General features: G+C 42.5%; 1 protein-coding gene across 1 annotated transcript in view; it reads left to right on the top strand.

Moving 5' to 3' along the window:
• The first annotated feature begins 4,092 nt into the window (after window positions 1-4,092).
• Window positions 4,093-26,146, top strand: part of CMYA5 (cardiomyopathy associated 5) — a 46,512-nt gene continuing 24,458 nt past the window's right edge. The window contains exons 1-3 of the mRNA XM_061376822.1: window positions 4,093-4,391; window positions 11,924-23,168; window positions 25,429-25,524. Coding sequence (XP_061232806.1) covers window positions 4,222-4,391; window positions 11,924-23,168; window positions 25,429-25,524 — 11,511 coding nt within the window. The 5' untranslated portion in view covers window positions 4,093-4,221. The remainder of the gene's footprint in view (window positions 4,392-11,923; window positions 23,169-25,428; window positions 25,525-26,146) is intronic.

The raw sequence follows: 26,146 nt of genomic DNA, 5'->3' as shown, positions 1-26,146 counted from the left end.
GTCTGTTTGCTGCATCCTCTCTTAATAACGGGAAACTCCCTGGTAATTTACTGTGTTACCTAAGCAAGGTACAAGGTGGTTTAGGTTATAGAGAAAGAGGCTAGTGGCGGGAGGACAGAAAGTGGCAGTGCTGTTGCATGTTATTAAAAAATCTGAGAGTTCTGGAAAATAAACCTCACCAGATAGTGCATTGTATTGTTTTCCTGTCAAGGCAAACTAGAGCAGCACAACTTTCTGTGGGTGAACGTAATATTTGTTAAATGGTAGGCTGCAACTTTTGTCAGAGCAATTCAAATAAAATACCACAAAATAAATGGTTTTGAGGAAATGAGTAGGAGCTGAACTTTAACTAACTTTGGATTCAGTTTTGTATATTCTGAAGTTGTTCGGAGATTTAATGACCTGGATTTTCATCTACTCTGGGCCCACATCCAGAGCAAGAAATCCACTAATGGCTGTCATTAATCTTAGTATTAGTGTGAAGTTTTCCCTTCTCAGCTTCAAAATAAAGGCATTCACACACCTATCCCTTGGCATGCACACTAGCAAGAATATTTTTTTCTCTAAGAGACCTTTGGTAAAAGGTATTTTTCATGACTGACCAAGATTTCAGCATGTGTGCAAGATGCTAACTTAGAATGGTTTGGGTTGGAAGGGATCTTAAAGACCATCTAATTCCACACTCCTGCCATGGGCAGGGACACAGAAACTTCTTTGAGGCTTCTTACTGCTTTGAAATAAAAATGCTTTTCTTCAGCTTCATTATTTTAGGATTAGATTTGACTGCTCATTTTGGCATTGGGTTTGCCTATCATTTCTCGCTTTATATAATGTCATAAACTACTACATTCTCATCTAGGATTGCAGGAACAATCTTTAGTTCTCTAGCAGTGCTTTTAAGTAACAGGGTCAGAGGTGTATGGGAGGACTAATCATTAGCAAGAGCTATTCCCATTCAGTAACACTAGTACCAGAACTGTCATAAGTCATATACTCTGAAACTTGGAAGTTTTTCTTCTAGACCTTTTGCTTTCACTTCTTCTAAATGTGATTTTGTAAGTGTACTCTCTGTACCTTAAGGTATTCTGAGAGTATGGGAGATTATTTTTAAGAATTCCTTTGTGAAGAATTCAATACAAACCAATTTCAAGGCTCAAATTATGGGCTGACATGGTTGTTAGGGAGAAATAGGCACCCATGGTAAAAGGATGTAAGATGATTTGTAGATAATCTGGAGTTAGCATTTGTCAATACTGTCCCAAATGCTTATTTCAAACCAATGCTTTACTTGAACGGGTCACTGGGTTCTATTCATAGTATACTTGGTGTTAAAATTTATTCCATTGCAGAATGTCACTCTGGATTTAATCGCCTGTACTGGCTCTGAATTGTCTTAAGGATTTTGTAGTGTTTATTTTTGTTAAGTTTGTCTTGTTTTCTCTAATTCTTGTGTGTTTTGATATAAATCTTTCTCTAGTTGATTTTAAGAGTATAATGTTTGTAGGAAGAGTATGAAATAACACACTATTTTGGTCAACTGATGGGTCATACTAAATTATGAAAAGTATAGAAGGGAAGGCACTAGGTCTAGACATCATTTATTCTGGTGAAAGTATACTCACATTCCTCTTGTTGTGCTGAAGACACCTTCCACTAGACCAGGTTGCTGAAAGCCCCGGCCAACCTAGGCTTTGTAGAACATTGTAATGCTCGTCTTTCATGTATAAAGAATGTGAAGCCCTCTACATTAATTTTCATTATGCTGTCTACACTGTCTCTGTGCTCATGATAAAATACAGAGTTTAAGTTAGTATCTGCTTCAAGTAGAATCATAGAATAGTTAGGGTTGGAAAGGACCTTAAGTTCCAACCCCCCTACTATGGGCAGGGACACCTCACACTAAACAATGCCACCCAAGGCTGTCCAACCTGACCTTGAACACTGTCAGGGATGGAGCATTCACAGCTTCCCTGGGCAACCCATTCCAGTGCCTAACCACCCTCACAGTAAAGAACTTCTTTATATTCAATCTAAACTTCCCCTGCTTAAGTTTAACCCGTTACCCCTTGAACTATCACTACAGTCCTAATGAAGAGTACCTCTCCAGCATCTCTACAGGCCCCCTTCAGATACTGGAAGGCTGCTATGAGGTCTCCACACAGCCTCTCCCGGCTGAACATCTCCAACTTTCTCAGCCTGTCTTCATATGGGAGGTGCTTCAGTCCCCTGATCATCCTCGAGGCCCTCCTCTGGACTTGGAACAGTTCCGTGTCCTTTTTATGTTGAGGACACCAGAACTGCACACAATACTCCAAGTGAGGTCTCACAAGAGCAGAGCAGAGGGGCAGGATCCCCTCCTTTGACCTGCTGGTCACGCTCCTTTTGATGCAGGTTGGCTTTCTGGGCTGCAAGCACACACTGCAGCTGGCTCAGGTTCATTTTCTCATCGACCAGCACCCCCAAGTCCTTCTCCGCAGGGCTGCTCTGAATCTATTCTCTGCCCAACCTGTAGCTGTGCCTGGGATTGCTCCAATCCAGGTGTAGGACCTTGCACTTGGCATCGTTAAACTTAATGAGGTTGGCATCAGCCCACTTCACAAGCGTGTCAAGGTCCCTCTGGATGGCATTCCTTCCCTCCAGCTATCAACAGAACCACACAGCTTGGTGTCATCGGCAAACTTGCTGAGGGTGCACTCAGTCCCACTGTACATGTCACCGACAAAGATGTTGAACAAGGCTGGTCCCAACACTGATCCCTGAGGGACACCACCCATTCCTGATCTCCAGCTGGACATTGAGCCATTGACCACAACTCTGCGTGCAGACATTCAGCCAGTTCTTTATCCACCAAGTGGTTCACCTACCAAATTGATGTGTCTCCAATTTAGAGACAAGGATGTTATGCAGGACAGTGTTGAAAGCTTTGCACAAGTCCAGGTAGATGACTTCAACTGCTCTACCACTGTCTTATCAGTTTGTAGCCCCATCATAGAAGCTAAGTACACTTCTTTGAGAAGTTACGTTCTGACTTCATGAACTGTGTACCTCAGTGGGTAGGAAAAGAGAGCAAGCAGGTTTTTTTCTGTAATCATTGTTAGGAAATATTTTACCTCAACGAATCTGTCCATAGATTTTTATTTAGCATTGCAGAGAGAGTTTGTACTCAGAAATACCTGCTTGGCTGTTTCTGTACTTGTACTCCCATAGACACTTGGAAGAGTTCGACTGATTTATAACCAGCTATTTATTTGAAGAATTAAAAAAAAAGGGGGGGGGAGGTGTTATATTAGAGGTATACTGTGTTTACAATATTTCATACCTGAAATAGCTTAGAAGTTCTTTATTTAGAATCAGAGTTTTGCTGGCTCTACTCCTTTTCTAAAAAATAATTAAAAAAAAACCCTCATTACTTTAGCTAGTACAGGTTGGAAATGTTTCCATTTTATCAATGAAAAGCAGTGCATTTTGTGTGGAATAAAGTGTAAATATGGCTTAGCCTAAACCCTACATGGTAATGTAGTTTGTATTTGCTTTAAATTAAAATGAGCTCAAATACACTCAAAGAAGACATTTGAAATGTTCTGAGTTTTAGCACATCAACAACTATTTGGGTACAGATATATTCCATGTGTTGTTAAAAAGTACAGTGCATCTGATACCTCTTACAGTATGGTATCATTAAAGGTATGTGTCCTAGGCTTATCCCCTAGTAATTACAATTATGAAATCATATTTGACCCCTCTAGCTCAAATCTGAGGTACTCTGTGTGTGTTCATGGATGGAACTTGTTTTTAAATGTGCTAAATGCACTTTTTCTTGCAACCACGAGAACTGCCCTTCTGCTTCATCTGTACCATCCCCCTCCGGTTTGCTAGAGGTGGCATGGGAAGGTCTGACGGGTCCCCTTCCTCCCTGCCGCTGCCCGGCTGCCCCGTCTGTGCTGTAACACAACCGCAGTGGCAGCGCAGGGCAGGTGAAGGGGGTGAGCAGCCAGATCGATGGACATCAGGTTTTGCCACGTGTCCTGGCACCCGGTTGGTGCTAGGACCCAGGGTAGGATCAGCAGCGACTCGGCGCTGTAACTTCGCTGCCTTCTATTTAAAGACTGCCCTGAGTCAGGAGAAGCGAGAGCTGCTGGGGATGACAGTTGCTTCAGGCAACCCTGGGGAGGACAGGGTCGAGGGTAAAAATCACCGGCAAGGGCCTGAGCTGGGAAGGATATGGAGCGGAACCGCAGTGCCGAGTGCGACAGGGCATCTGAGACCTCCTCCTTCATAGGGGATGAAGAAGAGGGAGAAGAAGAGGAGGAGGAGGAAGAAGAAGAAGAAGAAGAGGAGGAGGAGGAGGAAGAATCCGTGGACCCAGAGGAAGCTGAGGAGCTGACTAACAGGTACTGCCTCCCCAGGGACTCGCAGCCTTGGGGCGAGCTGGCAGTTGCACCCCAAAGTACGAGCCCAGGGAGATGCCACGACTGGGGCGCAGTGCTGGTTGTAATGCCTTTCCCTGTCCTCTTCCCCAACTGCTGTGGGGATTCTGGAGGAGAAGGGGCTGTCTGTTAATTGGGGTTTTTTTGGTTGTCTGCGGCCGTAACTGAGTTTGTGCAATAAGTGCCTGCCCTGAGTTCCCTACAGGCTTTTCTATTTAAAGATCCTCTGGCGTGCCAGCTAAAGTGGCATTTCCCTCTACTCCTCCCTCTCTGGCTGACTGTTTGTCACATATCAATCTTAAATGCTCTGCAGATTAGCTTGTCAGGGAGAAAATGGTTGAAGATTACAATGTGCATTGAATTCTTTTCCTTTTGACACCCATTCTTCCTTCCCATTTGTCCCTCCCTCCTAAGTCTCTTCCTCCCAGAAAAGGAAAAACCTTCTGTATGTCTCTTTCCACTGCTGGTTACAATTTGTGTGACTGATTTTTACAGTGAAATAGAAATATTTTACCATTTTACTTTTTTACTTCCTTTTTTCCCCTTAAATCTTGCACAGGACAGTTTGTTGTCCTAGTTCTGTGGTCCTACCACCAGGAAAATAACAAGTGAGGCTGTAGCTGGCCACCCAGCGCATGGCCCTGGTCCTGCGCAGAACAGGAACCATCTGCAACCTGATCCACACAGACAGAGCCCTCTGGCTCTGCCAGCGCTGTTGGGTTCAGAGAGAGACCATGAGGCCTGAGAGTGCCCCGGCACTTGTCGGATTGCAAGATCTGCTCTCATCTTGAGTACAGCCTATTGGGTTTGGGTAGATGCTGTAGGCAGGACCAAAGACATTACTGTTGTGAGGCTTAGGTATCTAAAGAAACTCTTCTTTTGAGAGAGAGATTTGGGTCATACAGTGCCTAAAACCTCACTGCTGTGGAGCTGTCCTGCATTTACAAACCACTCTTGGTGTATCAGTTCAAAGCACTTTCTGACATTACTGTAAGTTACTGGGAGAAAAAAGATGGCAAGAGAAAGGGGTGGGGTCTCTGCACAGCCTAACCCACCGCAGGTGCTGTGGGAATGAAAGCCAAACAGGGAAACACAGCCAAGCAAAGTAGGAAAACCTCCTTGGCAGAGGGAATAGAGAGCTGGTTTTCCAGGGAAAACACTGCACACCCCCAGTATGTAATTCTGCATTTCTCCAGGGGTGTATGCTCTCTCTTCAGTCACCTCCTGGCAGAGAGATGGGTGATGTACTGAAAAACACTGCTTGAGCATGGGTGCAACTCTATGAGAAAACCCGTTGAAGATGCTGGAGTGGAGCTACTGGCTGGAGGCAGCTAAAACACAACTGTGTGGACTCTGCAATTAAATGTGAATAATAAAACTCAAACTGTAAAACATGAGTGGGAGCAGCTGACTTTCCCCTTAAAGAGAGGGAAATCTACAGAGCCTCACAGTTATTTACTGCTCGTGCTAGGACAGCTTCTCCATGGGTGTCTGTTAACAGCTCCCTGCAGCTGGGTCTTGCTGCTGGCTATCAGCCTGCACAGTGCAAACCCAGGCACTACATCTCACTGCTTAATTAAAACAGCAACCATTCCCTTTAGCTCTGTTATATTAATCACTGCAGAGTTTATGTCTATCCTTAACTAACTTACTAATAAGAGAGGTCAGAGTCTACCAGAGAGGTTTTTAACAGCTGTGCTCAGTAGTAACTTTAAATCCATTTGAATAGTTTAATTAGGTTAAAGGCAGTGTAAAGTTTGGGTTTGGCGCAGATATGGTGACTGCACCGGGCGCTCAGCAGTGTCTCAGTGAGGTGAAATAAAAACAACCCTTCAACTGCTTAAATCTTGTTGTTGCAAATGTCAGGCGGTTGTTGAGATTAAGGACTTCTCCTGTGCCGAGCGCCTGGGCAGGGCTCCTGGGAGGTGTTGGCTAACCAAGAGCAGCTGGTCTGAGCCCCTGGGACATACTCAGGCTGGAAGCTAATTATTTGTTGACAAACAGGGTTGCAAGCCACTGCTGCAGAGCAGACCTCTGTGTCTGCGTGTGTGCTTTGAAAACGCAGTTTAGGGGAGGTGTGGCCAATATGCAAACTTGGCTGAAGACAGCCTGTCCTGGACTCTGCGGTCACCGATTTATTTTTAACAACCCCAAGGTCTCTGCTGCTTTTGTCTCTCTCCTCTGCGCGCAGTTGAGCAGTACCTGGTTGTGCAACATTGCAGTGAGTGGGAAAATTCCCCGTTGGCTCCTATCTCCACCTTTCAAGCATGCTAAATAGCCTCATACCAATTTTATAAGAGAGTTATGCAGCAAGATGGCTCACCCAAGGTCAGCAAGTGCTGGTGTGAAAGAAGCAAAAGAGCCCTGTTGTTCCTCTGGGACACCAACAAGCCCTGACCAACTCACTCTGCTTCCACACCAGTCCCTCTGCAGCAGCACGGGGAGTAAAGCTGCGTCCGAGTTTATGACTTCCCCCCAGATTATGATGCATGCATGTAAAAAGCAGAAGAGTTTTGGTTTCACGTCTTTCTTACCCTTTTTGGCGTAATTTTTAAATAATTTGGTTTCCCAACACAGGTTTTTATGCAAGTAATGAGACTGACATGCAGCATAAGAACCTATTATAAAGATGTGATAAGGCATCATATCCTTGTCCGCATAAATCGCTCACTGGTCTTCAGAGGGTTCATGCAATATTGTCCTGCCTTTGGTTGTTTTACTGCCTGAGAAGGATTGTGGCAGGTGCCTTTTGTTTCTAGGTCCACATGGAATGGATTATCTAAACAGGGAAAATATTTTGAAAGTATGTATTGTGTGTTTTAAGGTAAACATGAATATGAAGTTAATAGGTTTTAATTTTTATATTCATAGACATGAGAATTAAGCCTAGCTATACGGAAATAGTTTGCTGGTTAACTGGTTTGCATACCCACTGGAATATCTGTGTCTCTAACTGATGGTTGAGATGATCTGACACAGTTCTGTCCCTCAGAGAGCTCCCAAATGATTTTGTTTTGCAGTGGGAAGGTCTCTGGATGTGTGTGTGTGCAGGGCTTATGTAAAAATGACTCTGCAGCCAATTTATATGTGTTTCCAGGAAGCTGGTTTACCTGGAATGGGTATGGGACTCATTTCATGATGACCTAGGGCCAGTAAATGGGGAGAAAATCCTGGGGTTCTGTATTATTGTTATCATCATCATAATCTTTATTTTTGTTTATTGAAGCAGTACTTTCACAAGAAGATCATAGGTATGGAAGCTTTACAGCTAAGTCTAGCTTAGCTCTAGATGAAATGGATGAGAGGGCAAGCACAGTGAAGGGGACTGCCAGCCACATGGGAGATGCTGCAGCACCCAGGAGAGCGAAGGGATAGGATGATAGCAGATGGGATGGTGAGAAGGCGAGTGCTGGGGATTTGTCTTCCCTAGGAAAAGTTTTCCATACCCTCCCCACAGCAGAGAAGGATGCAAGGAAAGGGGATGTGTGGGTTTAAGTTTCCTAGATGGGATGCGGCAGCCTTGGGCTGGGAGGAAGGCTGCAAGTACTGGTGCAGGGAATGCAAGAGCAGAGGGAAGTGGAAGCTTCCCTTTGCCCTGTGAGTGCTGTCTCCAGCATGGTGGGGCAGAGGCTCCAGCAGAAGGGCACAGGGAGCAGCTGGATGTGGTGGAATGTCAAGATGGGTTTGCAGCAGCTGGCCACCCCACCACACATCCCAGGCCCTGCTGGCACTGGTGACCGGGACCTCTATGTCTTGTGTCTCAGCAGCCTTTTAGATGATATTAACTGAGTCCTTGATAGAGGTCTACCTTGCAGTTTGGGTCTGAAATCACACACTTCAAGGAGTTCCCTGTAACATCTCGAAGTGACTAAATTACAGTGTAAAGGAAGTCTTGCACCCAGACCTAAGTGTCTGTTCAATACCTGTGCTCCCTCCACAGCCTGTATGGTGGAAAATCGAGAATGCAGGAGCAAGGCAGACCTCTGGGGCACGGAGGTGCTGTGGGGTCTCAAGCAACATCTGACGTTGCAACCAGCAATGCCACTGGGCCATGCCATGATCTGATGTCTTGAAGAGACCAGCGCCCCAGCAAATGTTCCTTCCCAGACATTTACAAGGGTCAGGCGTGGAACAAAGTGTGTGAGAGAGGCCCAGCTCCTGGATCCCAGCTGCTCTTAATAAAAATCAACTTCATATCAAAGTGAGCAGCTCTCTTAACTGCTTTTAGGTAATCGTTCATTTGAACTTGGACAGATGCCAGAAGGAGCATCAGAAGGAGTCAGAAGAAGCATCAGAAGGAGCACACAGAAGGAAGGTAGCAGTAGGCTAACAAATGAAGGGCTGAGTTTAAAACAGTGACTAGCTTCCTGTTCTCTTACCCTGAAGAAGAAGATGGACAAGCTGTAGCACTAGAAAACGCAGAGCAATAGGCAGAGACCTCGCTGAGCATATTGATTGATGTTGGGGGAAAGGAGCAGAATGGTAAAGGCAGAAGCTGCAGGAATTTACAGAACCACAAACACAGAAAAACAAGTATTTCCTTCAGCTGGGAAGGCAAGCTGGCCAATACCGGTGTCCACCCCCCTGCACTGTGCCAACAGGGGTGAAGTAGGAGCCTTCAGGGAATGAGAGATTTGCCGTTGCAGGCCACTGCCACAGCTTGGCATGTTGGTCATTTTATCGGGGTTGTTTTCAGCTTTCAAGGAGCAAGCAGCATCAAGTTTTGGTGGCAGCAGGAGTGACGAGGTCCAATGTGCAGAGAGCAAAGGGAGGCTTGGGGGGACTTTAGAAAGCCGGTGGCGTGCGGTGCCTCTTGCGGGCAGTGGTGGTGTAGCACAGATGGACAGACCTCAGCACATCTGAATGTGGCTGCCCCGGCAGATGGGGAGGTGACAACTCCTCTCTGGTACAATACATAAGGGGTCATGTGCCCAGCCTGCCAGTCCAGACTAGAAACCTGTAATCCCCATGGACACGGCGCAGAAGTCATAGTGAGAAGCAGAGACCTGCGAGAAGCAGGGGAGGTGGTAAGAAAAATCGGGTTCTGAGCCTTTAAGACAAGAAGCAAAGAACCAGTTGTCAGTGTCTCCAAGAATTAATCAAAGGTTTGCTCCAGTGCCCTAGCAGCAGTGAACAAGCTGACAGCACATGTGCCGGCAGCACTGGATGTGAACTGTCTGCTTGGAAAACAGGTAGCACTGGCTCTTGTCCCTGGATGCCAGCGGCTTCGTATCTGCATCTATGGATCTGAAACATGGCAATGGCAGACACCTCGCTGACTAGAGAGGGGTCTTTCAGCTACTACTGTGCAACATGCAGATTGTGTATAAAAGTAGGGCACCATTTGAAAGTATATAGCAGGGAAATGTTTAATTTACGTGTCTTTCCTTCTGGCCTTGAAGATATAAAGCAGCATCCCGTTCAGTGTGGAGGAATATGGATTGTGACTGCAACATTGAAAATGAGATAATGTTGTGAGTATTTCAAGCTTTTTTGCATAGGCAGGGCCAGGGCAGCACATTCTTACTCACTATTAGCTGAAGCGGGAGTGCTGCTCTGTTCTGTGTGGGGTTTTATTTAGTAACACCAGGTAGTGCAGAAAAATAGCTTTAAGTAAGACCTGAAAGCTTCCTTAGTACTGCTTTATTTTACTTATTCGATTTTTATTTTATTATGCTTCAGACAATCTAACACCAAGTCATGACTCTGGCAAAGGAAAAGCTAGCAGCAAAATTGGTATAGATGTCTTTGCCTTGCCTCTTCCTCTAACCTGTACATTTTACCTTATGGAGCTAGCCTTGAGAGAGAGTACTGCACCAAGGTAGATAATCCACTGTACGCTCTGGGGTTTGTATTTGTTTAAGGGTTGATTGGTTTTGTGTGCTTTGCTTGGCTAAGATGTGATTATTTAATATTGTACTGTCAGAATATCTTTGAACTGTGGGCTTTAGTCCAAGCTGTCTTGCTGTTCATGGTCTCCAGGCCAGCCCAGTCACCACAGTTGGCTTTAAACTCCATCACTAGAAGATAATATGACTGCCTGGTCAGGCTTCTGTCCCACAGGGTGACCTCAGTCTTCAGTTAGTCCTGAGGACATCAGGACAAATCCATGGGAAGATAACGCCAGCAGTCTCAGTGTCAGGATTATCTTTCTGTTTACAATCAATACTGAGCAGTTTTGCTGAGTGCCCTTCACAAGAGCTTTGCAGAGTTTGCTTGATGAAGTGATTACGGCTTTCCTCAGGGTTCCCTCTTCTCCTCCTTCAAAGACATCTGCCTTCTGCCAGGTGCTTTGTGCCTTCCAGAGCTGTGCTGACTGCTCCTCAGGGGTGTCTCCTGCCTCTGCAGCCTGCAGGAATCTCTGGCGCCTGCGTGGTGCTGGGTCGCAGCCTGTGGCAGTTGGTCAGGCAGGTTCTGCTTCTCTGAGCACATGGTCAGGAGCCAGAATTCTTCAGCCTTGCTGAAGAGTGCTTTACCCAAATTAGGTGGAAAGTGACCCTTTCCCGGTTCAGTGGAAGTAGGATGTCGTGTGGCCACAGGTTTACACTGTTTTATGGGATCAACAGACTTCACCACTTGCTATACTGAAGCCTCTGCCTTTGTCAGCAGATACTCTGCCTTTTGTTCCATCAGATACTAATATGATTTCCGGAAATAAACTACTGTCTACTCAAGAAATACTAGGGCTGAGTGTTCTGATTACCTTTTCTATGCTTTTTTGTCGTAACTATTGCAACCTTAAATTAAATTTTAAAATAGCATAGTATTATGTCTTTTAATTGCTTTTAGTATTCTTTAAGCTCTTATTTCCAAGACTGTTTTTTTCTAGGTTCCCTGAAAATATTTCTCTTGCCTTTTTTAAGTGAGAGATGTTTGATTGCAGCATGTGATAGTGAATTGATTATTTATCATAATATCTAGAATTAGGTCTATAAAACATTGTTAATTTATTTTGGGGAGGGCTCGGTATACTTTTCTTGTTGAATATATTTCAAATTACTTAAATATGTAGAGTGCTTAGAGGATGAAACCCTAGGATATCTAGAGGATAGATTCTCAACTCCTTTGAGCATTGTAGAACCATTTACACTTTGGCAAAGCAAGTGTGGGTGCTATTAAAACATTGACAGTATCTTGTAAGTGTTTAATGCAAAGTTTAAATTATACTGTGAGATAACCACGCACTGGAGAATAGTCCCAGAATCAGTTCAATCTCACTTTGGCAAAACAAGGTCATGTGAAAGACTGCTTTTCCTGCATTGTCGAGAGATTTAAACACCTCCCCTTCATTGAATTAACCTTCCAACAAGCAGCTTTACAAAAATTTGTCTAAAATACATTTGTCAAAGGAAATATGACTTTGCTTATGCTTGTGTTTCAAAATTTATGCACATGAAGTATTTTACATTTTCAAAAAGTATTTGTTTACTGCAGTAATTTAATTTGTTGTGTGTTTTTACAGCTTTGTTTTTCTCTTTTGTTCTTTTTGGTTTTAGTTTAAAAGATGTTATCCAAAGCGAAGATGTGAAACCCAAGCTGCAGTACATCATGACTAACCCTTCCTTTTCTATGGTAACAGTTCAAAGTGAAGACAGCGGGATAACCTGGGAAACCAGCTCGAGCAGGTGTTCTACTCCCTGGGCCTCAGAAACTAGTACAACTTCTGATCTTTACAGCATGGAAAGTTCACCCGTAGGTTCCCCTCCAGGAAAAGTTATCTTTATTATGGATGAAGGTAAGATTGTCCGGAAAAGGAAGCACAAACCTTCAAATAGGGCGCCAATAGCTATGAGCCTGAAAGGAGGCCAGGGCAATAAAAAACGTGACTCTTCTGGAGTGCAGAGGCAAGAACCAAGAACTGTTCTAGGAGATGTACAGGCCTCAGTGCTGAATGTTGAGCAGGTGGAAGCACAAGATACAGATGAGGAAATGGATGGCAAAGAAGATGCAGAGGACGTCGTAGAAGAGCCGGTAAAACGTGCTCCAATAAGATCAATATTTAGAGAGAATAGACTGAGGAAAGTAGGGCCAATCCTTGGAGGGCCAGTACAAGCTAGAATCCAGCTGTTCAACTCAATTTTTGGAGGGACTGCGCCAGACACTGAGGCATTGGAGAAAACCAGGATCCAGAGAAGCAGCTCGGTTTCAGGAGATTCTGAACAGTTCCTTGAAACATCAGTAAAAGAAAGATTGCAGAAGTTCCGTTCATTTTCAGAAGCAAAACATCTTAAACCTTTTCAGAGAATAAGAAGCAGAAATCTTGAAACACCATCGGAGAGAAGAAGGGAGCAAAGACAACAACCCACAGCACGTGCAAATCAAAGCTATTCTTCACCAACAATGCCTCTTGAAAAGCGGCTTACTGCTAAAGATGATATTTCACCTGAAAATATTAAACCCACTGAAACGAAAGATAAACCAAGCAGATTTTCAAGCTTTGGTGGACAAAAAACTCTTCAACATGAAGAAAGAAGAGACTCACACAAGTCTGGAGAGAGAGACTTGCTGAAGTCCTGCCCTCCTGAAGAAGCCAGGAAGCCGCAAGATCATTCACCTGTGGCCAAAATACCACAGCAAACAACTTCCATTTCATTACAGCCTGATGATAAATCAGAGAAACAAGTGCCTCTTCCCTCAGCTGAAAATGTGAACAAGAAACCAGACCAATCCCTGCTAAAATCATCAGATCATCTGGATGAACCAGATCATCTGGAGGAACTTCAGCCCAGTTCTGCACCACAGTCTGTTTCAGACAATTCTGTGGATGAATTAGATAGGCAAAGTACTCAGCATATTTTGCCTGCAGCATCTGTGTCAGACCATCCTGAGTGGGAAGCACAGAAGTCAGCAGCTGAGTCTCACTTACCTAGTACTCCATCAGCTAAATCCAAATATTCCACTCTATCTGAAACAAGACAGGAGGATGTTATTCATCAGTCACCAGAAACTGCACAATCTGAGCCTGAACAAGGGTTATTACCACATTCTGAAGATGAAACAGAGAAGAAAGAAACTGAGTATCCTTCAGCAACAACTGCACTGTCAGAAACAAAGCCTTCAGGTCTACTGTATTCTGCTAAAAAGAAAGAGGATCGAAAGATCCCACCACTGGAAACCCAAAATGTCCACATAGAGAAGCAGATGAAGTCTGAGCAAGACTTTTTATCCTCTCTTCAGAAAACAGAGGAGGAAAGAATCAAACTAAAACCACCTATTCCTGAAAAGATAGATTCTAAATATTTTGGCATTTCATATCCTGTTCACACAGAAACAGAAGAAACTCAGAAAACTCCAGCTATAAATAAAGCATTAGATTTGGATCGCCCTGATTTTTCCACTGAAAAAACCAAACAAGCAGAGAATGTGCAAATGGAGATGAAGCATCCAGATTTCTCATATTTCAGCAAAAAAACTGGGGAATCAGAGAGAACACAGATGGAGACAGAACATCCAGACTTCTCTTTTCCCAAGAAGGAAACAGCAGAATTGGAGAGTGTGCAGATGGAGGTGGAGCATCCAGACTTTTCTTTTTCCAGGGAAGAAATGGAGAAGTCGGAAAGTACACAACTCGAGACAGAGCACCCAGATTTCTCATATTCCAGAGAAGAAACAGTGGAATCAGAGAGTTCACAGCTGGAGATGGAGCGTCCAGACTTCTCTTTTTCCAGGGAAGAAATAGAGGATTTGGAAAAGGTACAGCTGGAGACAGAACACTCAGATTTTTCATATTCCAGCAAAGAAATTGCAGAATCAGAAAGCGGACAATTGAAGATGGGGCACCCAGATTTCCCATATTCTAGAGAAGAAATGGAAGAATTGGAGAATGCACAGGTAGAGATGGATCATCCAGACTTTTCTTTTTCCAGGGAAGAAGTGGAAAAATCAGAAAGTGCACATATAGAAATGAAACACCAGGAGTTTTTATTTTCTGGGGGAGAAACAGAAAAAGAAAAATCTGTTCCTTTTGAACTGGAACAGCCAGAGGCTTATTCACTTGAAGAAGCAGAGCAAGAAGAATCAGCACAGCTCGCACAGGTATCTTCAGATTTATCATGTTTGATGGGAGAAGCAGAGAAAGAAAACACTACAGAAATCCAGCTGGTACATCCAGATATATTTGATTCCACCAGAAAAGCTGAGACACAGAAAACTGGGTATATGGATACAACACATTTGGATTTACCATATCCCATGAACAAATCAAAGCAGCAAGAACTGGCAGAAGCAGATTTGGACAATTCTCGTGCATCATATTTTGGTGATAAAGGAGAACAGCTGCAGCCAGTACAGCAGGATTCACAGCCTAGAGGTAAGTTGTTTTCCTGTGCCAAGGGAGTGCAAGGAGAAACTGCTCAGCTGCACTCAGAGCACCTAGTGTTGTCACATTCTACTGGAAAAGAACAGCGACATAAAACCTCACAGCTGAAGGCAGAACAGCCAGAGACATCATATTCCACTGGCAAAACAGAACAACAGGAAATACTGCAACCAATGTTGGAACAAGGAGATTCACCATATTCCCAGGGAGAAACAGAACAGGAAACTGTACAAAGAGACTCAGAAGGCCCAGAGCCATCACGTTTCCTTAGTAAAGAGCAGCAACATGAAAATGTACAACTAGCTTCAGAAAATCAGGGTTTCTCATTTACCACTGGAGAAGTAATGCAAGAAGGAGTGGAGACAGGATCTTTGGCATCCTCTCATATGACTGACAGCACAAAGCCCTGGGAAATGGCACAGATGGAGCAGGAGCTTCCCCCCTGTTCCACTCCTGGTAGTCAGCAACAAGAAACACCACCACTGGATATGGTCCAGCCAGATATATCATACTCGTCTGGCAGAAAGGAACAACAAAATATAGTACAAAGAGAGCTGGAACAGCAGGAAACAGCCCAACAAAAAGCTATGCAAATGGAAATGGAGTATTCGGATTTGTCAGAAACTTGGCAGAAAGAAGAGCTACAGGTCATAGACCAAATTACTTTGGCACAGCAAGAAATAGGTGAACCAGAGTTAGTGCATCCGTCTTTGCCATATTCTTCTAGTGAAAAACTACAAGAAGAAATGCAAACAGAGCCAGCATATCAGGAACAGACATTTTATGTAAGTACAGAAATGCAGGAGGAAATGACACAACACAAATCAGAGCAACCATTTCCTTCACATTTTACTGGCAAAACAGAGCAACAAGAAATAGTACATCCAGAGGTGGAACAAACGTTTTTGCCATCTTCCAGTGGAAAAGAAGCTCCATTGGAAATGGAAATGAGCTCAGAATATCTGGATTTGTCATACACCTTAAGCAAAGCTGAACAACAAGAAATAAAGTCAAAACATCCAACCTTACCATTTCATTTGAAGAAACAAGAAACTGCACCACTGGTGATGGAACATTCAGATTTTTCATGCAACAGTGGTGAACCAAAACCAGGCAACATCTCAGAGCCTGGGTGGGGACAGTCAGAGCTCTCACACTCCATGAGAGAAACACAACGATCAGAACATTTGGATTCACCAGGAAGCCTGGGTGAAGAAGTACAAGATGAAAGAATGGAAGTAGAATCTGAATACCCAAATTTGTCATGTTCTGATAGCCAAAGAAACCAGCAAGAACCTTCACAAGTGGATTCAAAATATCCAGACTTACTATTTTCCTTTAGTAAAGCCCAGGAACAAGAAGCTCAAGAGTTTGAATCTAAGCATCAAGAATTGCCTGAAGTGGCCAGAAAAAGAGCTTCTCTCACAACAGCACAAATAGACTCAAAATATCCAGATTTGACACATTCCCATGGGAAACCAAATGATCCAGAAATTGCAGCATGGGAAATGAAGCATCCTGATTTGTCACATTCCACTGATGAGACAAGCCAACAAGTAGTACTGTTGGATCAGAAACAGAGAAAAATTTCTGTTGGCAAAGAAAAGCAGAAGCAAACCACAATACAACAGTCAGAGCAAGAAAAGCTATCACATACTCCTGGTAAAATGGAACAATTAAAACATGCCCAGAAAGACTTGGAACAGCCAGATTTATCGTTTTCCATTGGCAGGTCAGATGATGAAATAGCATCACAAGAGGCAGAGCACACTGATGTGATATATCCCCTGGACAACACAGAGGTACGACAAGGAGTCCAAGAAACAGAGCAAACCTACCCCTTTGGAAAAGCAAAGAAAACAGTTCAGCCAGAAGTGGAAATTCCACATTTGGCCCATTCTGCAGGTTTGGCAAAAGAAGAAGAATTGGCAGAACCAGGGCAGGGAGGTCGCGACTTGCCTTATTCCCTTTCCAAATCAGGAGGACTGCAAACTGCGCAGGTGAAACCTGAACAACCTGTTCCCTCTATGTGTTCCATTGACAAAGAGCAGGAAACGACTCAGCTGGGGTTGGAACAGCCAGATGCATTCTATGTTCATGACAAAACAAAGCAACTCCCACCTGCCCAGCTGGAGCTGGACCATGCAGACTTGGCATCCCCTGCTGACACAGTGGGTCTGCGAGGGATGCAGCATACAGTCTTGGTATGCCCTAACAAGGGACAGTTTGTCAGCAGAGCAGAGCATCCAGGAGCCGCAGAAGAGAAACTAGGAGCCCCAGATGCATCATCTCATAGTGGGAAAGTGGAGCAAAGAGAAATGGCAAAACCACAACTGAGGCATCCTGATTTACCGTATTTCATTGATAAAACACAAACACAAGAAGCTACACAACTGGTATTAGGAGATTCGGATATATCACCTTGGCCAGGCAAAACAGAACAAGCACAAACTGCACAAGAGAAGCAGCCAGGCTTCTTGCATTCTTTCAAAAAAAGTGGACAAGGCAAGAAAGCACAGCCAGAACTGGGACATTCACAGTTATCTTACTCTGTTAGTGAAGCAGAACAAGAAACTGCACACGCAAAATCAAGCTGTTTAGATTTATCTGCTGGCAGATTAGAACACCATGAAATCATAGAATCTGAGGCAGAAATAGTGGATTTATCATGTTCAATTGATGAAACACAGCAACATCGAATTGCTGAAGTGGATTTGGAGTATCCAGATTTATTGCATTCCACTGGCACTGAACAAGAAGAAAAGATTCAATCAGAGCAGGACCAGCCAGGTGATTTTTCATCATCTCTGAGCAGAGAAGAGCAATGGGAAGATGGAGGAATGCAGTCAGAGCACCATGAGCTGCAGTGCCCTATGGGGAAAACAGAAGGCCTGGAAAATTCTCAAGCAAGATCAAAATATACAGATTTATCATTCTCTGTTGGCACAGCAGAACCTCATAAAACGACACAGGCAGAGTTGAAAGGACATGATTTGCTGCAGCCTTTTGTCAAAACAAAACCATCATGGGCTGCCCCACTGGAGTCTGAACATCCAGATATCTCAGATGCCACAGAAGTACAGAACCCTGATTTGTCCTCTTCTGTTATTGAAGAAAAACAACCTACACAGCTGGAGATCAGACAGGAGAGGCGAAGCTATACGTTATACCCAGGAGAAACAGTACAACTGAAATTGCAACAGCCAATGTTTTCAAGTTCTCATGGCACAGCAGAACAACCGTATAGGGCCCCACTGGAAGGGGAATTCCCAGAATTCTTGTATTCCTCTGGCAAAGAAGATCAACAAGAAATGGCAAAACAAGAATTGGAGCATTCAGATTTATCATATTCCACTTATAAACAGCAGCAACAAGAAACCACACAACTTGGGTTAGGACAACGAGAGCTGTTATCTACCCCTGGGAATACAGAACAACCACAAACTGTTCAAATGGAAGCAGAGCATCAGGAGTTGCCACATTTCACTAGCAAAACAGAACGGCAAGGAACAGGACAAACAGAGCTTGGGCATCCATATTTGTCATATTCTAGTGACAAAACAGAGCAGCCAGCAGCTACACAGTGGAAATCAGAGCAGCCTGTAAGACCCCATCCCATTGGACAAACAAAGCAACAAGGTATGGCACATCCAGAGTGGGAGCTTTCCAGTTCATCATATTCTATTTGTGAAACACTGTCACAAGAAGCAACACAAATGGACTTAGAACAACAAGATTTAACATACGCCTTTGGTAAAACAGATGAAATCCAAATTGAGCTAGGTGAACTGGAACATACAAGTTCATTGCATTTTTCTGACAAAAGAGAACAAGAAATGGTATCACCAGAGTTGTGGCATCCACAACTATCTTGTCCTGTTAGAGGAGCAGAAGAGAAAGCTACACATCGGAAACCAGACTATCCAGATGTGTCCTATTCTACTGGTCAACAGGAGTGCCATGAAATTGAACAACCAAAGGTGGAAGAAATGGATATATCCTATCCAGCTGGCAATTCAGAGCACTTGAAACCTTGCCAAGAAGTACTGCAACAGCAAGAGCTTTTGGAGTCCTTCAGCAAAGTAGAGGAAAAGGGAATGGCCAAGCCTGGCTTTTTGCAGTCCCTTGGTGAAGAAAAGCAAAAACCAGCTTCACAGCTGGACTTAGTGCAACCAGGTTTATCACATTCACTTGCCAAACAAGAAGAACAGAAAACCACACAACCAGGGTTTGTACCTTCTGATTTTTCGTATTCCACAGGAAAATCAGAGCAGTCACAAACAGAAGAGCTAAAATCAGAATGTCCAGATTTCTCATATCCTCTTGGCAAGGAGGAAACTCATGGAATGAAGCCACCAGATTTATTGCACTCTTATGCCAAAGAAGAGCAACCACAGACTGCCCAGCTGGAACATCCAGAGACACTGTATTTCACGGGTAAAACACAGCAGAGGGATGGGGCCCAAGCTGAACCGCAGAGCATTAATTTGCGGTACTCTGTTGTTGAAACAGAGCAACCAGAAAAAACTTCTGTATCATATACCTCTGGCAGCATTAAGGAGCTTGAAACTGCAAAACTTGACTTTGAGCGATTGGGTTTATTAAGTTCTACTGACAAAGTAGAAAAGCATGAAATGGCCCTACTGAGAGCAGGACATTCAGAGAAGCAAGACAGTGGGCTTCCTTCATTTCTAACTGCTCAGGTGGAAACTGAACAACAAGATTTCTCCTTTTGCACTGAGGAAGCAAAGAGTCAAAATATTCAACTGTATTCATCTCTTACTGAACAGACAGTGCCTTTGGGTGTTTCACATTCTGCCTCTGAAACAAAACCAGAAGGAAGTCCAAAGTCTTCATCTGTAACTGGAGACCTGTCCCCCAAGCACTTAGATTTATCTTACACCCATTGTAAAAAAGAGCAGTCAGAAACTGCTCAGCCTGAGTCAGGCTTCTTCTTTGTAAGAAAAGAAACAAAGAATATAAAAAATGAACAACATTTGCCTTTGGCTGCACAGTCAGAGGCTGAACATGTAAATTTACCTGCAATGGAGAGAGAACAGCCTCCACACTACTTCCATACATCTATGCAATTAGAATCTGAACAGTTAAATTTACCATATTCTACAGATAAACCAGAAACTCCAGAAAGTCAAGATTATTTAACTGTACCTTCAAAAATGGAGTCTGGACCTCCAGGTCCATTTTATTCAGCTGATGAAACATCTCAGCAAGAAATTCCACCTTATTCAAAACCAGCCTCTGAGTATTTGGTTCCCACATGGTCCCTTGCTGAACAAGAAAAGCAAAGCATGCAGCCAGTTATTTCACAGTCTGCACAATCAGAGTGTAAACATGTAATTCCACCACATGATGAACAAGAACTGCAGAAAACTCAGCTCTATTCACCTAAACCATCAAGCCTGCAGACAGTGCAGTTGGAGAGTACATCTCTAACACACACACAAGGCCAAGATGAGCAACAACCTCAAGACAGTTTGTTGGACCCAAAATATTTGTCATCAGAGCAGCTAACAAATCCCCCTGAATTCCCTACTGAGCAAGATAAGCAAGAAATGCAACCTGATGTGCAGACAGTGCCAAGGTTGGTGACCATGAAGTCAAAGGTAACTGCTGTAACAGACCAGCAAGCAGTGTTATCAGAGTCATTTGTACCTTTTCAAAAATTACCTGAAAAGTCAGTATCAGTGGCTTTCACTGATGATGAAGAGAAACAAAATATTCCATCTTTATCTGAGGTAGTAGGCATGCTTGGAAAGCAATCTAACACACTTTCAGGCATTTATACTGAAGGAGAGTATAGACATGAAACGCAACAATATTTTGCAGACCAAAAGCATGCATCCTTAGAGTATCTGGGAGCTGCTTCATCAGATCTTGCGAATGAAACTGTGACACAAAAAACTCAGCGTTATTATGAGGGAAGCCTTTCTTCAGCAGAGAGGAAGTCCATTAGCTCTAGTTCTGATGAAAAGCAGGAGCCAGATACTCCGTCCTTTGGTCTAGCTAGCTGGCTGGCAGCAGAGGTGAAGGCTCGCTCAATTAGTCCAGTAAGAGCTGCAGAAGTAGACAGGAGAGAAGATCAGCTTTCTCCAAATGAAACTTCTGATCTTGGATTGAAACAATTCCCAGCTGGAAGTTGCACAGAACTTACAGTTCATGGTGCTACAAAGAATACAGGACATATGTTTAGAGTTTCTAGTTCTGTGTCAAGTGCAATTCCCTACAGAATGTCCTCAGACACTAATCACAGAACACAGCGGTATGATCTACCATTTCTGGTGGGAGATAATCCAGGTCCAGATAAAGTTCCAGAGCATGAAACTAGTACTGGGACCCCTGCAAAAATGGAAGCAATGGAACATCCAGAGGTAGACACTGTATCTGAAGTGCCTGAACATTACCTGAAAGAAGAGGAAGAAATGGAGCAAGCAAGTGTTTTAGAAGGCAGGCAGCATGCTCCAGAGACTACTGAACAAAAAGATTTGTTTAATATCATTTCAGAAGGTTATGAAATACTCAATATTCATGTTCCTACACATATTTCTTCTATTGATCAAGAAGAAAGTAAATGCATGCCAGATAAACTAGAATACTTAGAAACAAATCCTTCATTTAAAAGAAAAGTGGCTGATGATAGCCATAGAGCCCAAGCTTCTGGGACAACCACAGAAATTTCAGAAAGTTCAGTATTGGGAAAACCTGCAAGCCATGAACCAAAAGAATTGGTGAAGAATGATGATGTTGAAGGAACTGAAGAAACACAAGAAAATCCCATGTTGCCAGAAAACAATGATTATGCAGTGTTGGATCCTAATAATAGTATGGCTGATATGGATTATTTTGAAAAATATACTTTGATTGATGACAAATCCCCAATTAAGCCACATTTTGAAAGGCCAAGGTCATTGTTTCCTGTGACAGAAGATCCCAATGAAGCTGTGGAAGAAACTACGTCTTTTAAAGAAAGCACTGAGGGAGATACTTTGGAAGAGGAGTTTTCCTTACTTGAGGATCTGGATGAAGTCTTCTATGGTACGGTGAAGGGAGAAAGCAAAATTCAGTCTTATGCAGATGTTTCAAATCCTTTACCTCTACAGAAATCAGTTGATACTAGCACCAAAAGTGCTGCAACTTTAGAAGATGAACGGAAGTCACCAGGGACCCCGCTCTTTGATTCAGAAGAAGGAGTGCTAGAAAAATCTCTGTTGTTCCCTACCACTGTTGCTGCAGTTAATCCAGAGCTTTTAGAGGAGCCACCTGCTCTGTCATTTTTATATAAGGACCTCTATGCAGAAGCAGTAGGAGAAAAGACAAAGGATGAGACTCCCTCTGATGAGGAAAGTGGTAATTCTAACGCATCTTTCCCTAGTAGAAATTCAGACACAGATGATGGAACAGGAATATATTTTGAAAAATACATTCTTAAAGATGAAATTCCAAGCAAGGCCACAGGGCCTGAAAAAGATCAGATGCCAGAGGATGAATCCTTTAGTGGAGGAATTTCAGTTCAGATTCCTGAGGACAAACACAAACAGGGTCCTGGTAATTTTGAGCATGTCAGAACTGAGGTTCTGCCTGAAATGAGTGTTATGGAGAGAGGGAACGTCCAGGTTGACAGTGACATTAAAGCAACAATTTGCAAACCAATGCATGCCATTCCTTTTGGAAGCAGCGTAGCTCTTTCAGTTGCAAGAACTGACATGAGTGAACAAAGAGAAGAAAATGTACCTGTAGAAACAACTGAGGAGCTGCCAGAGCAATCAAGTCATCAAGTGTATGGTCAACCAGCAGATTATCAGGGAGCTACATATCAAGAAGCTGGTAATAAGCAGGAACAACAGCACAACGTACCAGCAGTTCCTCAGATGGAAAAATATGTCCCTTTTGTCAGGGCTCCTGTTGAAGACAGTGAACATGATCAATATACTCAAGAAAATCTTTCCTGTGTCCCTACCATTCAGCAAACAGAGAAACCAAACATTCAGGAAAGAGAGGAGCAGCACCCTGACGTTTATGAAGATCTTGCTGAGTCAATGGACTATGATGTAATTACCCAAGAAGAACTTCTGCAAGATGAAATATCATCTCAGTTAACACATGAGGAGCTACTGTTTGAAGACAGGGACTCCTTTGAGCATGCTGGTGATAGTTATGAGTTTGTTGATGAACCAGAGCAAAGAACACCTGTTGAACTTGAAGATTCAGGCTTTGTGGTGATGTACCCTGAAAAATCAGCAACAAACATTCCTCAAGTTGAAAGCCCACAAAGAGAACTAAAGAAAGTGCAAGCAGACACATATTGTTACCACTGCAAATGCCCAATATCTGCTATTGACAAGCTTTTTGGAGAACATAAAGACCATGAAGTTACAACACTAGATGATGCTGCAACCAAGATGAAGGTAAGAATTAATTTGGGTGAGGGAAGGAGATACTGAGGCAAATTTCTCCAGACCTCCTTTGTTTTCAGGGAAGAAACTTCAGAGAGCAGTTCAGAGTCTAAGTCACAGTATCTACAAACCAAAAAGTATTCCTAAAGACTTGTTAGAGATCTTGAAGGGAGACAATCCTATTAAGGTGTTCTCAAGAGTCCTTAGCTTGATAAGTAGTTATTTTTATTTGTTCAGAAATTTGAATGACTTTGTTTATATGTAGCTGTTACCAGACTTCTCACCTTTTAGCCTCCTCACCTGTGTAAGTTTGTTCTGCTTTCTGTGTGTAGGGGGAGAAAGAGTGATGTTTGTATGAAAAGATAATTTTAGTAAAGGCCATTCATTTCACCTGACAAGGTAGAGAAACCTCCATATACGGGGACCAGTATCATCATAAATATTCCCTGTCCTAGTTACTTGTTATTGGTTGTTTGGAGATGTTAGATAAGTTACACAGTTCTGTTGAGACATCATCCTCATTTGCTGTCCAGTTCATGTTCTTTTCTTCCAGTAGTGTTTTAGCTGTAGCACAAGTAAGACAAAACCTATTTCTTTCCACTATTTCTAAGCTGTACCACTCTAAAAGACAGATAAAAATACCCTCCATTTCAATAGCCCATTCCTTTGCTACAAATATTAGTGAAAATGCTTTCATTCCTGCAAAGTTATTCTTCATTAAATAGCAGTTCTTTTGAAAACAGCGTGCATGTGATGTTTCACTTTTCCCATATATCAGATTTGTTCAGGTACAAATATACAAACTTTCCATTATTTTTTACCAGCTATTTAATCTCACCCCAGTATCTGAAAAGTGAGGTCTCTTTCCTGGCACATGTTTGGTTGATGGTAACACAGATTTTGTATAATTTCACTAAAATTCCAGAAGAGCTTCTATCAGTAGTATTTATGTTATCTTTATGTTGATTCATGTGCAAAAAAATATAAACTCAAAACAGGAGGAGTCAATGTGGCAGTTTCAAATATCCATATTTACAAACTGCCTCCATGACAATGGAGTTGCCTTTTATATATGACCATTCATGCTTGATTTAGAAGTGATAATTAGTCACTGGTAAGTCAGTAATAAAGTCACAGGCCTAGCCATCCCTTGAATGTACTTACATTGCAGTGAGTCGAGTTAAGCTGCAAATAAACATCCCATGATATTGCTTCCTGGCTGTGGAGCACGGAAATAAAGCCAGTAATAAATCTGGCCACAACACAGGTTCAGCTTCACATATTTCCAGCACTCAGGGCTCAGGTTACTCTGAGATGGCATTTGTATGTTTCTTGTTACTTCTGTTCATGATTACTGAGAAAACATTAAGATAACAAAATACTTGTCAACTGAATTTTAACTGTAGGAATACAACTTTGCAGTAAGTGAAATGAGCTATGATGACATCTGTCAGATTTTATAGGTTATCTTGACAAACAGAAGTTTGCCTCTGAACCTTGGTGATTAGCCCTAAGTATTTATAAAGTGAGGTTCCAGTTGTACAGTTCAATGTGACATTTACAATTAATGGGACATCATCTGCTAGTTTTCAACAGACCTAGCTGTAGAAGTTTGCCATAATAGGAAGCTGTTACCAAAGGAAGTTAACCTTCCTCGTACATTTATGCCAGCTAGTTAAACAAAAGTATTCTTATAAATCATAAATTGCACCTGAGCAGATGGCCAGCTTGCTTTCACAAAAGGTCAAGAAGGACTAAGAAAAAGTTCTGAGTCATCTCTAATAATTGTTGTCCTATGGACTGCTTTTCTTTCCACATCTAATTCAACCAGAGATTCTGGTGAATTCTGGCTTATAGGCAATGTCTTTAAAATTCTGATTAAAAAAAATATTGACATTGCATAATCTAGCCTCATAATTACCTGCATTATCTTCCTGTTTATGTTCCTGTGATCTCTTGAGGACCCTCATGAGGCTCTGAGCACCCTCAGTCTCTAGCAGAGCTGCATTGGAATTTGTAACTTTCAACAACTTGTATTGACACTCAGCACCTTGTTGAACTGAGCTCACTTTTTTTGGTTTGGAAACAGTTTTGTGACTGTTCCAGCTGCTATTTCTGTGCTTGTCTTTGTAGCCAGGACAACACTTGAACTTAATTTAGCAATTGTTCCAATGGTTGGCTCATGGCAAAGCAAAAATACCTAAAAAAAAAAGTTGCATGTAAAACTTTATAAAATAACATGCTTACGTTACTGAAATATTTTAAATTTCAGGATCAGTTAAGTGAATTGCTGGTAGCACTGGAAGAAAAGTCAATGAAGATTGAAGAGTTTGTGGGTGATATTGAATCACTATTTAACTCTGTTGAGGTAAGTCCAGTGATTATCACACTAATTTTCTTTCCTTCTACAAAATTCCTTCTGAAATATGCTTGCCTTGTTTTAGAGTGTCATTGTTTCCACTAAACTGGGCTGTTTCTCCAGTCCTCAAATTGGCTTCTCCCACTGGAAGGTGTTAACTTCAGAAGAAAAAGATTGCTTTTTTTTTTGCACATCATTGCAAAGTAGAATATGTGACTGCCAAGCACTGGAGGGAAAAGTTCCATTAATTTTGTTTATGCTTATAAAAAGCTCACACTGTTTGTGTCTTTATTCGGAATACTGTGCAAAGCATTTAAATGAGTTGCCCAATGTCTTACGTTGATAATGCTCAAGTTCTTAAGTCTAAAGGACTGTATTAATTTCTGTCTAAAGTATGGATTTTTAGCTATTTTATAGTCAGTCTTCCTGACTCAGTGTTTAAATATAGAAGCTTAATTTTAAACAGTAACAATAAAAAACCCAAACAAACAAACAAACAAACAAAAAAAAAAAAAAACAAAAAACAAACCAAAACAAAATCTGTCATTGTTTCTAATGTACTTCTCTAGCATTATTTCTTCCAGATGAGCTTGCTTACAGAAATAAAGTTCTCTTATTGCCAGGATGCCAG

This window comes from Neopsephotus bourkii, unplaced genomic scaffold (genome assembly GCF_033783945.1).
Source record: "Neopsephotus bourkii isolate Nb327-2 ecotype Australia unplaced genomic scaffold, CSIRO-AGI_Nbou_v1 NB_1740, whole genome shotgun sequence".
Lineage (NCBI taxonomy): Eukaryota > Metazoa > Chordata > Aves > Psittaciformes > Psittacidae > Neopsephotus > Neopsephotus bourkii.
The sequence above is the reverse complement of the archived record's forward strand: the minus strand, read 5'-3'. Positions and strand labels throughout refer to the sequence as shown.